The 14370-nt window shown below is 37.2% G+C and overlaps 1 protein-coding gene across 1 annotated transcript; it reads right to left on the bottom strand.

Annotated features, from left to right (window-relative positions):
- Positions 1–1374: 1374 nt before the first annotated feature.
- Positions 1375–1968, bottom strand: LOC125118874 (serine/arginine-rich splicing factor 2-like). Its single transcript, XM_047765744.1, has one exon. The coding sequence runs from the start codon at positions 1966–1968 to the stop codon at positions 1375–1377; it is 594 nt and encodes a 197-aa protein (XP_047621700.1).
- Positions 1969–14370: the final 12402 nt, after the last annotated feature.

Here is a 14370-nt window from a genome sequence, read left to right as displayed (position 1 = left end):
TAAGCCGCAGAAGACAGTTCAAGAAGATTCAAGCAGAGACAGGGTAAAGTCATACTCAATTTGGGGATCAAATCCATGAGGTAGTAGAAGATACGTACGTGACTTTGACTTTATTTTTTCTTTTTACTTTTTTATTTTTAGCCACAGTCTGTAGTAGCTTGATATGGGATCTCAGTTCCCAGACCAGGGATTGAACCCAACTGCAGTGGTGAAAGTGCTAAATCCTAACCACTAGGGCACCCTCAACCTTGATTTTAGCTTGATAAATTAAAATATTTATACCTGGGTCTTTGAAGGTTGTTACTCAGTTTTTTTGATAATTTTTTAATAGACATTAAGATGGATGACCTCAATACCTTTTTGTTTCAAAATTTCATGAACGAAAATATAATCGTTTTATTTTTTTAAACAATAGGAAAAATGTTTAAATTTCAGAAAATACAGTATGCATAAAAGATACAGCATGTTATTAGCACTTAGAAAGTTACAAATAATTTGCTTATTAATGTTTTTCATACTTAAGTTCATAAGTAGAGATGGTTAGATTTACCACTTTGGAGGTAAAAGGAAAAAATAAGGGCATATTCACTTCTAAATCCACCTGTTAGATGTGCTCACTGTAAGCTCCATGACATACGTAAGGCCTGGGTGACTGGAAGCGCCAACTGTCACACTTTTTAATAAACTGGGTAACCATGTGTTTCTATGAAGCATATTATCTTTACATAGGAGCAATTAGGAGAAAACATGAAACAGCCAAGCATTCTGCACTACAAAACACCACCTTAACAGCTAGCCAGCATTATTCAACTGATATACAACTGTGTCTAGTGCACAAAAACACATGAAATTAGAACTACATTTGATAAATAATCCTTTAAAAATTCTATTCACCTTAAGTGTCTTTATACCAATGCAGGTCCAGATTACCATTTAAATCCAAAGATAAATAGCAAACGTAAATAAATTTATAATAATTTCATGTAGGTCTGCATTTTTAAACGAATGATGGCAATAAGTCAATCACTAGACAGTTTTTGACTCCTCAAAAAGGCTGCACATATTTTCTTAAGTCAGGAGGACACAAATTAGATAATCTGTTTACTTTAAAACAAAATGCAATATATAAAGTAAATTTTTACCTCAAATACTCAAATAGTAACTTGAATATTTCCCTTGATAACTTAAAAGATATTTGAATAGCATCAAAAAAATTCCATATAAAATGAAGTTCCCCACTTGAGGCAAACTTAAAACAAGTAAAAAGTTACACAACACATTAAAGAATAACCTTTTGAACAGTTAGTGGCTTATTTCAAGGACTGGCACCACTTCTTCCTCTTGAGGAAAATTGGAAGGGTTCTTTCGTTGTGATCAGGACTTGGAATTTCCTTCTGGTGAAGGGCTTCTGGATTTAGACTGAGACGTGGCTGCTGAGGAAGATCTGGATTCCGAGGACTTGGACTTGGAACTTCGAGTAGATCTGGATCTGGAGGTTGATGGAGATCTATCATAAGAGCAAGATGGAGACTTCGTGGGCCTGGAGGGAGATGGGCCTTGAGATGGAGATCGAGATAGGCTCCTGTTATTGGAACGACAGTGGTGACGAATCCTCGGGCTCCGACTCTGGCGTTCCTGCCTGTGGGGAGGGGTTCTCCAGTAGCGGCCATGGTGGAGGTCTCGGGTGCGACTATAGAGCGCCATCTGCACTCGCAGCTCTCTCCCATCCAGCATGAACCCGTCAAGGGCATCCATGGCATTCTCGGCATGGTGCTTGTCGTGGAAGCGGACGAAGGCAAAGCCGCGGGACACTTTAGTGAAGCGGTCCCGCGGGATGTACACGTCGCCGACGCGCCCATACTTCTCAAAGATACGCCTCAGGGTGTTGGGTGAGGTGCTATAGGTCAGGTTGTCTATCTTGAGGGAGATCATGTCGTCCACATTGGAAGGAGGGCGACTGTAACTCATGGTGTTTGAGAGCTCAGGCTGGGCCTCACGAACTCAAGTCTGAGAAAGCTGCAGTCTAAGAAGGCTGAGAGGTCTGCCCAGTAACTGTAACGGTTGCCTCCTGTTTGTTCTGCTTTAAGCTCCTCCTCTTCCTGTCTGGTGCCGCTGCGTGGGGCTGCTTAGTAAAGACACCCGGATGTTCGATCTTCCCGGAGTGTCTCCAGAACTGAGACCTTCTGAGAAACAGCTGTATACCAGTTTTTCTTTTCTTTTAAAGGGAAGTTTGTGATTGTAATATCATTTTGTGACTTTTCCAGTATATAGCTAAACACTAGTTTTGATTTTGAATAAGAGTATATAAAGATGGATATAATTATGTGACAGTGTACATGGCACTACTGATTCGCATACGGTAGAAACATTTTGTCTACTCAGAGACAAAACAGGTAACAAACAAAATACCAAAACAAATCATGAATTGGGTGATTCAGTAATACTAACAGGCAAGGAGAGTGTGAGAGCTTCCTACAGGGTGTGAACTGTAATCAGAAATTCAATATGGGTCCCTTTTTCTGCTGGAAAAAAATAAATTGTCATGATCTGTGATTCCAAATTATGTAATTGAATATGACTCACATTACTAAAATTTACCATTTTCTCACTAATTAACCAGATAAGCTTTCTGGGGTAAGTTCATTTGATGTGACTTTCCTATAAAAACTATTTTTAAACCTAATAGTTGTATTTTATCAAATTGTTGACAAAGCATCTTTTCTCATGAGTCATGTCCATGGGACTCTAGTAAATGAACTTAGTAGTGATGGGGAGTAGAAAATAGTATTTTATTAAGTATTTCTAACCTTCAGTGATCATTGTGTGCTCTTTACAAGTGTCAGGGAGGGGAAAATTTTCCCCTCTACTCCTCTTGAGTTCTTATGGCTGGTCTAATAAGAAAATTGACACAAGGTAGGTTAATAGGAGAAAAAGAAACATATTTGAATTCTTGTGCACAGAGGTCTATCTAAATGGGACTTAAGAAGTAGCCAAAGTAGGCAGCTTTTGTACTTTTTAGATAGACAATAAATTTGTGAGGAATTAACAGGACAGAGATACTTAGGCTTTGGGTGCTTAATTACTGAAGAATCTAAGCAGAGTTTGGGTTTGGGGTAGTCAATTAAAGAAGTAACAAGCACTGTTTATACAGGCAACTTGGCCCAAGTTCCCTATCTCTGTTGATAAGGGTGTCCTTTCGCCCTCAAATTCAAGGAGAGCACTTATTACATGAAAGATTTATCCCTGTTTTTACAAAGAGAGAAGATTCTTAACTTTCCTTGTTAGTATCAGCTGTTTCTTAAGTAACTTTAATTCAAAATAATTAATATGCCATTGAGGCATATCTGGGAGCAACTGTCCTGGGCCCCAGCAAAAGCCATGACATCTATACACAATTAATTCCTATAAATATATATATGCTCTGGCTATCCACTACTGCATAACAGCCTTCATAAAAATTTAGTGGCAGAAACTAATTTATCATTATTTTATCTTACAATTCTAAGACAGTGGAATCCAGGCAGAGGACAGTAGGGCTTGTTTCTTCATTTTATCAGCTGAAATAGCTAGGGTGACTGGGATGACTCCTTTGAAACTATGGGGTCTTGGCAGGTTCCCATCCCCCCTCTTGCCCTACCCTCCTCTTCCAGAGCCACTCCATATTGCTCAAAAAATGTCTAGCCTAGTTAGATTTCTTATGCATTGGCTCAGGTTTATAAGAGACCGTAGTAGAAGCACCAGTCCTCTTAAAAGTCTAGGCCCAGGCCAGTATATAGTATCAGTTCTGCTTCACTTCTATGATAGTTCATAGATCAAAGCAACTCTAGGCCAGACCATGTTCAAAGGGAAAGCAAAAAGAATCTCTGAATGAAAGCAGTGTGAAGGATTTGCAGCCATCTTTAATCTACTTTGTTAGTCCTCCCCCTGGACAAATAATTTTTACATTCTTCTCACATGAAAAAGTACCCCTTCTAAGACCACTAAACTCCTGTCCACTTATGTGAATGTATGAACATCCAGGACTTTCTGATCTTAATTAGGTCTAGTCATAAAAGTGACTCTTCAGGTGCATTTCCTCGTGTTTTATTCCTCTTAATAAGAAAACCTGTAAGATAAAAAGGTTGTCTGCTCTCACATCTCACACACAATATTGAGATAGGCATATGATGGCCTTAATTGTCAGTTCTATTAAGAGAAGGAATAGTCCACAGTAATTCTAGAGTTCTTCTGGGTACATGATTCCAGTTTCTTACTCTATTTGTCATCATCCATCAAGAGCTATACTGGAAAGAAAGATCTTATCTACTTAGGCAGAAAAATGGGTTGGATTTTATGTTCCTTATGTTGTCCCATTCTCTTTCCATGAGAAACTAAATATAAAGCAAAAACTTGAATCATAATGTAGTTCATAGTGTGATCAAAATAGCATGGAGCTGACATCTGCATTCATAGGCTTGATTCAACAATTTGGTGTTATTATGGGAGAGGTATTTTACTCTTCTTTATCTCAGAATAAATAAATAAAGTAATGGGAACTGAAGTGCCTTATATTTGATATTATATTCAGCTCCTAATATTCTTAATCTGGAAGTGAATTGAAGGTTACTGAGGCTTTTTTTTTTTTTTCCCAGTCAGTACCTTATAATATGAACAATGAAAAAAATAAGGTCGTTTTGCCTTATAAAATGATTTTTATTTCCAGGTAAAAGTTTGTTGACTTACTCTGTTCAAACACTCTTCTCTCACCTGATTTGGAAAGAAAGCGAGAGAGAAAGAAAGAATGAACGAACAAACGAATGAAAGAACGAACGAAAGAAAGAAAACATACTGAGCAATTGAATACATTGAACTTGTGATGTTTCCTTTTCCTGGACTGAAAAGTAGATTCTTAACATTGTTTATGCCCCCAGGTCAGCAAAACCAGATCAGTTTATTACCTCTTTCAGCTAAGCATGAACACTTTATTCCAGTGACTATGATGATCACAACATCTAAGTTTGACTTATGCCCTCATTGTAAATTATGGTGTAAATATCCACCAAGAGTTCAGAAATGATGAAACTCTTTGTGCCACTTAGCCTCAAAAGATCTTGGAATCTGTTAACATAGTGCAGTCAGGAAAAAATGGCTACAAAAAGGGAAGAAAATAGAGAATGAGAGATGAGGGACCCTAAAGAAAGCAGTTGAATTCTTCCTTTTTAAAATAATTTGATGAAGGAAAAAAAATCCCCAGCTCATTATGTTTTCCCCATTTTCTTTTTTCTTTAACATTTTCCTGATTAATTAGAACTATTTAAAGTTGTATTAATTTTTTTTAAAACTATTCTTTTTAGTAAACCTCTCTCATTGAAAGTATCTTATTTGGTCACTAATTATTTTATGCATTTCAAAAACAAACATAAATCACAGGCAGGCATGGCCATTTGAAACTGACCCTAATAAACTATCAGATAATTTAGTATGGAAGGTGATTTTAAATTCACTTTTGCTTTCTTCAGCCTCTCATTTCCATTAAGAAACTTCCTAAGGGCTCTGGGGCATGACTCTCTAGAATCTATTCATTCTTTCAAAAAAATTCAGTTTATTTCTTTATATTCTTGGAGAGTTTATTATTAGAACCAATCTCTCCTGTGGGAATGGAGAGTCATAGCACATTAGTTATAATGAAAGGGCTAAGACCCCTAGCCCTTTTTTATTACATGTGGTTGATAATTCTCACACTCCTTGGGAGTTTTCTCAGTCGCTCCCTGGAGGGATGAATGAGAGATTAAGCAATGTAGGAGGATCTTGGAGTCTACTTTCCCAAGGAAGCAGTCGAATAATTTTAGTATTCAAAGGAAGTAAGAGATGGGAGGGAAAGAGATTGGTGAGGAATGGGGGAGGGGAGAAAAATAGAATGAGGTAATCTTAATTTGCCTATTTTTTTTTCTTCTTCTTTTTTTTTGGCTTTTTAGGGCCATACCCACACCATATGGAGGTTCCCAGGCTAGGGGTCGAATTGGAACTGTAGTCTCAGGCCTTTACCACAGCCGCAGCAACATGGGATCTAAGCTGCATCTGTGACTTACACCACAGCTCACAACAATGCTGGATGCTTAACCCACTAAGCGGGGCCAGGCATTGAACCCTCATCCTCGTGGATACTAGTCAGATTCCTTACTACTGAGCCACGATGGGAACTCCGCCCATTTTTTTTTAATTGAAGAATTCTGTTTTGTATTCTAAGGCAGATAGTCAACTGCAACCCAAAGTTCCTGGAAGGCGAGGGCTCCTCTTTATCCCAGTTTCTGTAGATACTAACTCATAGAGGGTAATGTGAATAAGAACTCCCTGAGTATTTTAAGATGATGAGTAATGGAGGCATGCAAGTCACATGTTTCCAGAATTTTCACATCCTAACTAAATTTTAAAATAAATATGAATAGTAGTAAGATATTTCTCTGATTTTTATAAATCATATTTTGGGCCTAATATGATGTTTGAGCTACCAGTTAGTTTATAGATCTTGGATTATGAAATTTAATAACATACATGTTATTAAGCTCTACAAGAGGATAGGCACTCTAGACTTTTATAACAGTGTTTCTCAAACTTTAATGTGCTTACAAATCACCAGGCAGATTTCTTGTTGTACTTTTTTATTTAAAAACTTTTTTCTTGTGAAAATTTTAAAGATTTACTCTCTTAGCAACTTTTAAGTATACAATAAATATTATTAACTGTAGTCAACATGCTGTATATTACATATCCATGACTTATTTTTTAACTGAAAGTTTGTACCTTTTGACCCCTTCACCCATTTCATCCACCTCCCACCCCCTGCTTTTTTTCTTTTTTTTTAAATTCCATACATAAGTGTGATCATACAGTATTTGTCTTTCTCTGTCTGACTTAACACAATGCCTTCATGGATCATCCATGTTGTCAAAAATGACAGGATTTCATTCTTTTTTGTGGCAGAATAATATTCCGTTGTATATTTATAGAGAAGCAAAATTTGCCACCTCAAAGTGTGTCTCTTTTGCATGAAGGGTAATAATTTAGGCTGATTATTTTTAAGAAAGAAGACTCAGAAAGTCTTTTTAATGACCCCACCCCACCCCACCCCCGCGCCCATGCCTAAAGAATTTAAGTAAAGGCCTGTTCCTAGAATAGAGCTGTCTCCCAGATGTTTGTAAAGTGTGGTGGCAAAGATTCATCAGAGCTTAGAGATCAGAATCTACTCTGTGTCCATGGTCTCTGGATGGCCCAGCAAATATTTGTTTTTCCATTTGCATGTGGATTGCCTTCTTCCCCTTTGAAGTCACAAACTGCTTCCCTCAACATTCTCTTCTGTCTTTAGCTGAATATGATATTTAAGGTGAGGGCTTTGGCCTTTTTGGTGAGTTTACTCAGTTTTCCTTAGTCTCTCCCATGTGTACATATTTTTAACCTTTTGTTTAATTTTCTCCTGTTAATCTGTCTCATGTCAATTCTTAGACCATCCAGAGGAACCTGGAGGAGTAGAGGAAGACTTCTTCTCAATAATGTATATCACAGTTTCTTTTTCCAATCATCTATGGGAGAAAACTTAGATTATTTCTATATCTTGGCTGCTATAAATGATGTTACAGTGTGTGAAGGGGTTCATGTATCTTTTCATTCTTGTTTTCTTCAGTAAATACCCATAAGTGGAGTTGCTGTATCATATGATAGTTCTGTTAGTTTTTTTGATTAACTTCCATACTGTCTTCCATAGTGGTTATACCAATTTACATTCCCACTAATATTGTACAAAGATTTCCTTTTCTTTACGTGCTTACCTACACTCCTCTCTTCATTTTGATGATAGCCATTGTAACAGGAGTGGGGTGATATCTCATGATTTTGATTTGCATTTCCCTGATAATCGGTGATGTTGAGCATCTTTTCTTTCTTTCTTTCTTTCTTTCTTTCTTTCTTTCTTTCTTTCTTTCTTTCTTTCTTTCTTTCTCTCTCTCTCTCTCTCTCTCTCTCTCTCTCTCTCTCTCTCTCTTTCCTTCCTTCCTTCCTTCCTTCCTTCCTTCCTTCCTTCCTTCCTTCCTTCGCTTTTTAGGGCTGCACTTGTAGCTTAGGGAAGGTCACAGGCTGGAGTCGAATCAGAGCTGTAGCTGCTAGACTACACCACAGCCATAGCAACTCCAGATCCAAGCTGCATCTGTGACCTACACCACAGCTCATGGCAATGCCAGATCCCTGGCCCACTGAGCAAGGTCAGGGATCAATCCCACATCTTCTAGGATACTAGTTGTATTTATTTCCACTGTGACACAACAGGAACTCCTAATGTCGAGTATCTTTTCATGTACCTATTGGCAATCTGTATGTCTTCTTTAGAAAAATGTCTATTCAGTTCCTCTTCCCATTTTTAAATTGGATATTTTTGTTTTTTTTGCTATTGAGTTGTACCAGGAGACTTTAAAAAAAAATGCAGATTCTGATTCAGTGGGTTGTGTAGTCATAACATGTTCCCAGGTGAGATTGATAAGGCTGTACCTAAAAAAAATACCTGAAGGTTATTGCTCAGAGTTTGGAGTCAGGCAAGTCAGTATTTTAATCAAGGCTTATCTATATATAGACATTTCATGTTGACAAATTTAAGTTTTTAAGTTTCAGTTTCCTAATCTGTAAAACTAAAATAAATGTAACACTCTAGTGGCAATTTCATGGTTACTAAATAAGATACTATTAAATATTGCTGTCACTAAGTAAAATACATATACATGTATATTCTTATGAGTACATGGTAAGTTCTTTTTAAATGGTAGTTACTTTTCAGTAAAATGTCTTATATTTAATATAGCTTTTTATATACCTCTCAGGATGCTAGATAGTATGAAGAGTTAATTTTTTTTTCTTCTGACAGGATTTCAGACTTTATAATGTATTCATTGTTATTCTGTTATCTAAAGCAGATAAAAGTGCTAGAAAGGATAGAAATTCCTCACAGAATGGATGAGTGCCCTTGAAGCACTCAGCTCTCAGAAAATGGTCTGCTTTCATCCTATCAAATGACATTAAGCTTGTCAGATCAAAACAAGTGCAGGGACATAGCAAAGACGGAAAAAAAAAATTCTGGTGACAAGAAGGTACAATTTGAGTTTTGTTTTTTTTTTTTTTTAAAGAAAAATAGTATAAAAATCTACATGCTTAATTGTGAATGAAATAATCCTATGTCACAGGTTGGGAAATTAGAAGAGTGCTCATTATTTCCTAAAACAATATGCCTTGATAGCCGCAATGCTTCCCCCCTCCTTTTTTCTTCCTGTTTGCTTTTCAACTCTTTTCAAATCTCATAGCACCCTCCTGTGTTTACAGAGGAACTAGCCCTTTCTCACCAGCCTGTGCGATGCACAGGTCCAGAGACTCTGCACCAGAAAGAACTTCATTTTATGGATTTCCCAGTAATCAAGATGAAATTACAATTTTTATAGGGAGTTCTCACTGTGGTACAATGGGTTAAGGATCCTGTGTTATCCTTGAGGAGACATAGATTTGACATAGTGGGTTGAGGATCTGGTGTTGGAGCAGCTGCAGCATAGGTCGGATTCTGTCCCTGGCCCGTGAACTTCCATATGCCATAGACACAGCTGAAAAAAAAAAATTATAATCTCTGAAATGTGGCAGAGAGGTACTGGGAAGGGATTTTTTCTGGAGTCAAGTGCTGGTATTTATCTAACGTAAAATGTGCATGGTATAAAATGAGTTCCTGCGGTTGCACAATGGGATCAGCAGCTTCACTGTAGTGCTGGGATGCAGATTTGATCCCTGGACTGGCACAGTGGGTTAAGGATCTGGTGTTGCCACAGCTGAGCTGTAACTGTGGCTTGGATCTGATTTCTGGCTGTGGAACTTTATATTCTGTGGGGCGGCCAAAAAAAAAAAAGTGCATTTATTCATTTCTTTCTGTTTCTTTTTAAATCTGTGTTTTCAGTTATAAAATTGTTTCAAGTAATATGATTTTTATTAACCTTTTTGGAAGCTATTGACATAGAATCTACAGTCTACATTCGTAAAATTAATTCACCATGCATTTCTCAAGTGGTTATGTATAATATATTATGCAAAATACCATGGGGGACAGGGAAAGAAAAAGACCCAGTTTCTCTCGCTAAGGCTCATGATCCTGGATGGGCTAGCTATGCCATAGAAATAGTACATTACCTTAGTCATAGCTTTGACCCTGCCTCTAGCCACCCATATGATCTCTGGGCATGGTACTTATTTTCAGGTAGAGGATTACAGTCATCACACTTAACGCAGTGAGGGGAATAGACTGGGTCACTGTTGACCAAACTTGGTTATGAACTTGCTTGGATCATTGTTACAAGTACAGATGCCCATTCTCTAAAGATTCTGATGAAGTAGATTTGAAGCAGCATCCACAAATCTATATTTTGAATAAGCACCCTCACTGGTGATTCTTTTTATCAAGCAAGCTATAGATATGTGGAGACATACATTTTCTAAGCTTAATTTGTCTAGAATACTCTATGATTTTATGATTGCAAAAATAGCTACAATTTAATGAGATGTATGGTATCAAATGAATTATAAACACATGCTATTGGAATTTATTAAAGAAAAGACTAATTTTATCTTAGATCATCAGGGAAGTGTATAAACTTTAAAACAAATATATGATTTGAATACATAGAAGAAGAAAAATATAGTAGGTGGAGGGTACAGAATTAGAAAGATATGGGGTAACAAAAGTAAATGCCAAGTAATTTTGGCAATACCTCCTGTATTGTTTTAGAGCATAGAGATTATTTAGTGGACTAGTGCAAGCTATCTTATCTATACATGTAATTTATTAAGAGTTTTTGACTCGCAATATTTAAGATACATGTGTGTATATGTGCATATTTTTGGCCACAGCCATGGCATGTGGAAGTTCCCAGGCCAGGGATCAAACCCACAGCAGCAACCCAAGCCTCTGCAGTGACAATGCCAGATCCTTTACCTGCTGTGCCACAAGAGAATTCCAAAATATATTTTATATTGGATGGAGGACATATTAGAAATAGGAGAAATTAATATAGAAAGGGATACTACTAAGTTTTTTGATGGTAAAAGTGAGAAATGAGTCACTAATGTGTACCTTGAAATTAGAGAACATGATTGTGGTCAAGGATTAGACATGTTTGAGGATGGCGGTGGGGGAGTTCTCTGAGTAGATAAAACTGTGGCTGAGGTGGAATATATTTTTTAGCAGTGTGTACTTATAGGTATCTATCTATCTATCTATCTATCTATATATACACACACACTTTTGAATCATATATCCCTTTCAAATATTAAAATAAATTTGTAAGAACAGTGCCATCATATTTCTAACACCCTCTTATGTTTCTTTCTTTCATTATCACAGTGTTTATGATATTGTACAGTCCTGTCAACATGCTTTTATCTAGTTTTACATGGACATGGATTGTTTAGGAGAAGGCCTGCTTTCAAAAGACTGCAAAGTAAGCCCAAGAGGTACCATTTTCTCCTTCATTCCTGACTTAGTAATATCTATGTCTTAAGTAGTAAAAGTATTTTGCAGGTCGTTTTTAATCCCTCTCCTCCAATCTTGCTATGACTAGGAATTCTCTCTCTTGTGTCTGCTTTCTCCCACATAGCTTGGATTATTGCATCTTTTAGGAAGTCCTTGGATGTAGAGGTTACAATCACTGCCAGCCCTTCCCATAACTCTTGGCTTTCATTTCAGTCCTGAAAGGGCTCTGGTAGGCAAGAATAGGAGGACCAAGTATGAGCTGTTGTTAAGTAGAACCAGGCAGAAGTCACCTGGAGCATAGCAATTTTAAAGCATCAGCAATCAAGGAAGGCTAAAGGAATCAATGGCATATTCATTCTGGAATATTCTTTTTTTTTTTTTTTTTCCTTTTAGGGTTACACTTGTGGCATATGAAGGTTCCCAGCTAGGGAGTTGAATCAGAGCTATAGCTGCCAGCGTACACCACAGCCACAGCAATGCTGGATCTGAGCTGCATCTGTAACCTACACCACATCTCACGGCAACACCAGATCCTTAATCCACTGAGCAAGGCCAGGGATCGAACCTGAGTCCTCATGGATACTAGTCGGGTTTGTAACCACTGAGCCATGATGGGAACTCCTGAAATATTCTTTGTTAAAGATGTTGTGTACTCGCTCTGCCTGTTACAGGTTTCAGAATTTTAAAAAATGTGTGTGATCCATTTACTAATTTCGTTACTGACTTTATGAGATGAATTTGACGTCAGATTGTTCTTGATGTCTAAATTATTTTCTAAGGGCTGCCATAACAAATTATCACAGACTTGGTGGCTTGAAACAATAGTAATTTTTGTCTCTTACAACTCAGAAGACCACGTGTTCAAAAATCAAGTTTTTAACAGGGTTGGTTCCTTATGGAAGTTCTGAAAAATCATCCCATGACCCTTTATAGCTTCTGGTGGTTGACTGAAATCCTTGGTGTCCCTTGGTTTGTGGCAGGAAAGGTTTGTAAATCTCCCCCTACATCTTCATGTGCCTTTCTTTTTTGTGTCTCTGTTTCCCTGTCCAAATCTACCTCTCCTTTGTCTTACCAGTCATTGAATTTAGTACCCTCATTAAATCCAGGTTGGTTTCATCTCAAGATCTGTAACTACATGTACAAAGACCCTATTTTCAAATAAGGTCACATTCTGAGCTTCTGGGTAGACATGAATTTTGAGGGGAATGCTATTCAACCCATTACAGTATCTTTCTCTAACTGTTGTTTTCACAACTTCTTTTTTCCTTAATGCAAACTTATATAGAATCCTACTATATAAAGCTTGCAAATACAGAGTTGAAATTAGTTCTGGAAATCCCAAATACTGGGCTTTTTCCTAGCTTAATATAGTTATTTCTGTGGTACTAATATGAATCTTAAGGACAAAATGAAGATACATGGAAATCAATGAATAGTAATAATGTCACATAGGATTGTTTATCTCAAAAATGACCAGGCTTATATTTTGAAATGAAAATTGCAATTGTAACTGAGGAAAATTTACCATCCAAAAATATGATAGAGGGCCTATACCTAAAGTAGAGCTGTCACCAAAGATATCTGAAAGGATTACGTGGAATCTAGTAAAAAAGACAAATGAAACAATGTAAGAAAACCGAAACACACTCACAGGTACAGAGAACAAATTAGTGGTTGTCAAAGGGGAGAGGTATGGCATGTGGACAAAATAAGTGAAGAGGATTAAGAGATACAAGCTGCCAGATGTGAAATAAATAAGCCACTGGAATGCAGTCTATGGCATAGAGAATGCAGTTGATAATATTGTAATAACTCTGTAATATGCACAACCTATAAAAATATAAAATCACTATGATGAATACCTGCACTAATACAGTATGGTCAGTCAATTATACTTTAATTAAAGAAAAAAAAAGAATATGGGTGAGATGTAGTGGGAGGAAACTCAGTAGGGCCTAGTGATCAGAGTCCACTCTGTGTCCATTCATTTACCAAACATTTGCTTTTCTTTCTGTGTGAACACCTTCTTCCCATTTTAATCCCCAAACCCCTTCCCCCAACATCTTCTTTTGTCCTTAGCTAAAAAATCATATTTTAGGTGAGGGTTTTGGATATTTTGGAAAGTTATTCACTTTTCCTGGTCTCTCCCTTGTATGTATGTTATTAAAATTTTGTTTAATTTTCTCCTATCCATCTGTCTGCTGTCAATTTAATTCTTAGGCCAGCCAGAAGAACCTAGAAGTGTAGTGGAATTTTTTTTCCTCCTTGACACAGTAGAAAACTACATAGAGGGCCAGTATGGATTCAGAATAGAAGTTTCTTCTACTAGGCATTTTTCAGTGTCTAGTCCCCTGGAGTAAGACCTCAATTATACCTGGAAATAATACATTTAGGATCCTCTTTGGTATAATTTACTGGGGACCTCTGCATCTATATAGTTGGTATAAGTATACAGGTAACATTTATGGGGGAGAAAACATAATTTTCCCTCTACCCTTCTAGGTTATTGACTGAGACCTTTGATAAAATACAGATATACAGAAAAAAAGTTTAATAACATGTATACTTCTCGTATACATGGCAGATACCCAGGTGTAAAAAAATTAATAAACAGAAACCTCAATTAAACTTGAGTGGGGAGACCAGAAGAGGGAGCTCTCATGTCCTCCAAGGATAGCGAGCCCTACAGGAAAAAGAAAGACTCCTCTGCCTTGCACACACATGGGTACATTGTTTATTATGGCCCTCCCAACTTCCTTTTCCTTTCTATAAAAGTGTTATTCTTCCCTTGCCCTGTGGGGACTAGCAGTTGGCTTGCCCTGATTGCAGAACCCAAATTGTAATTCTCT

This window comes from Phacochoerus africanus, chromosome X (assembly GCF_016906955.1).
Source record: "Phacochoerus africanus isolate WHEZ1 chromosome X, ROS_Pafr_v1, whole genome shotgun sequence".
NCBI classification, from domain to species: domain Eukaryota; kingdom Metazoa; phylum Chordata; class Mammalia; order Artiodactyla; family Suidae; genus Phacochoerus; species Phacochoerus africanus.
Note: the sequence above shows the minus strand (reverse complement) of the source record. Positions and strands in the feature narration are given on the sequence as shown.

Excerpts from the sequence above, each read along its gene's own strand:
- LOC125118874 (XM_047765744.1), bottom strand. The coding sequence starts at position 1,968 with ATGAGTTACAGTCGCCCTCCTTCCAATGTGGACGACATGATCTCCCTC.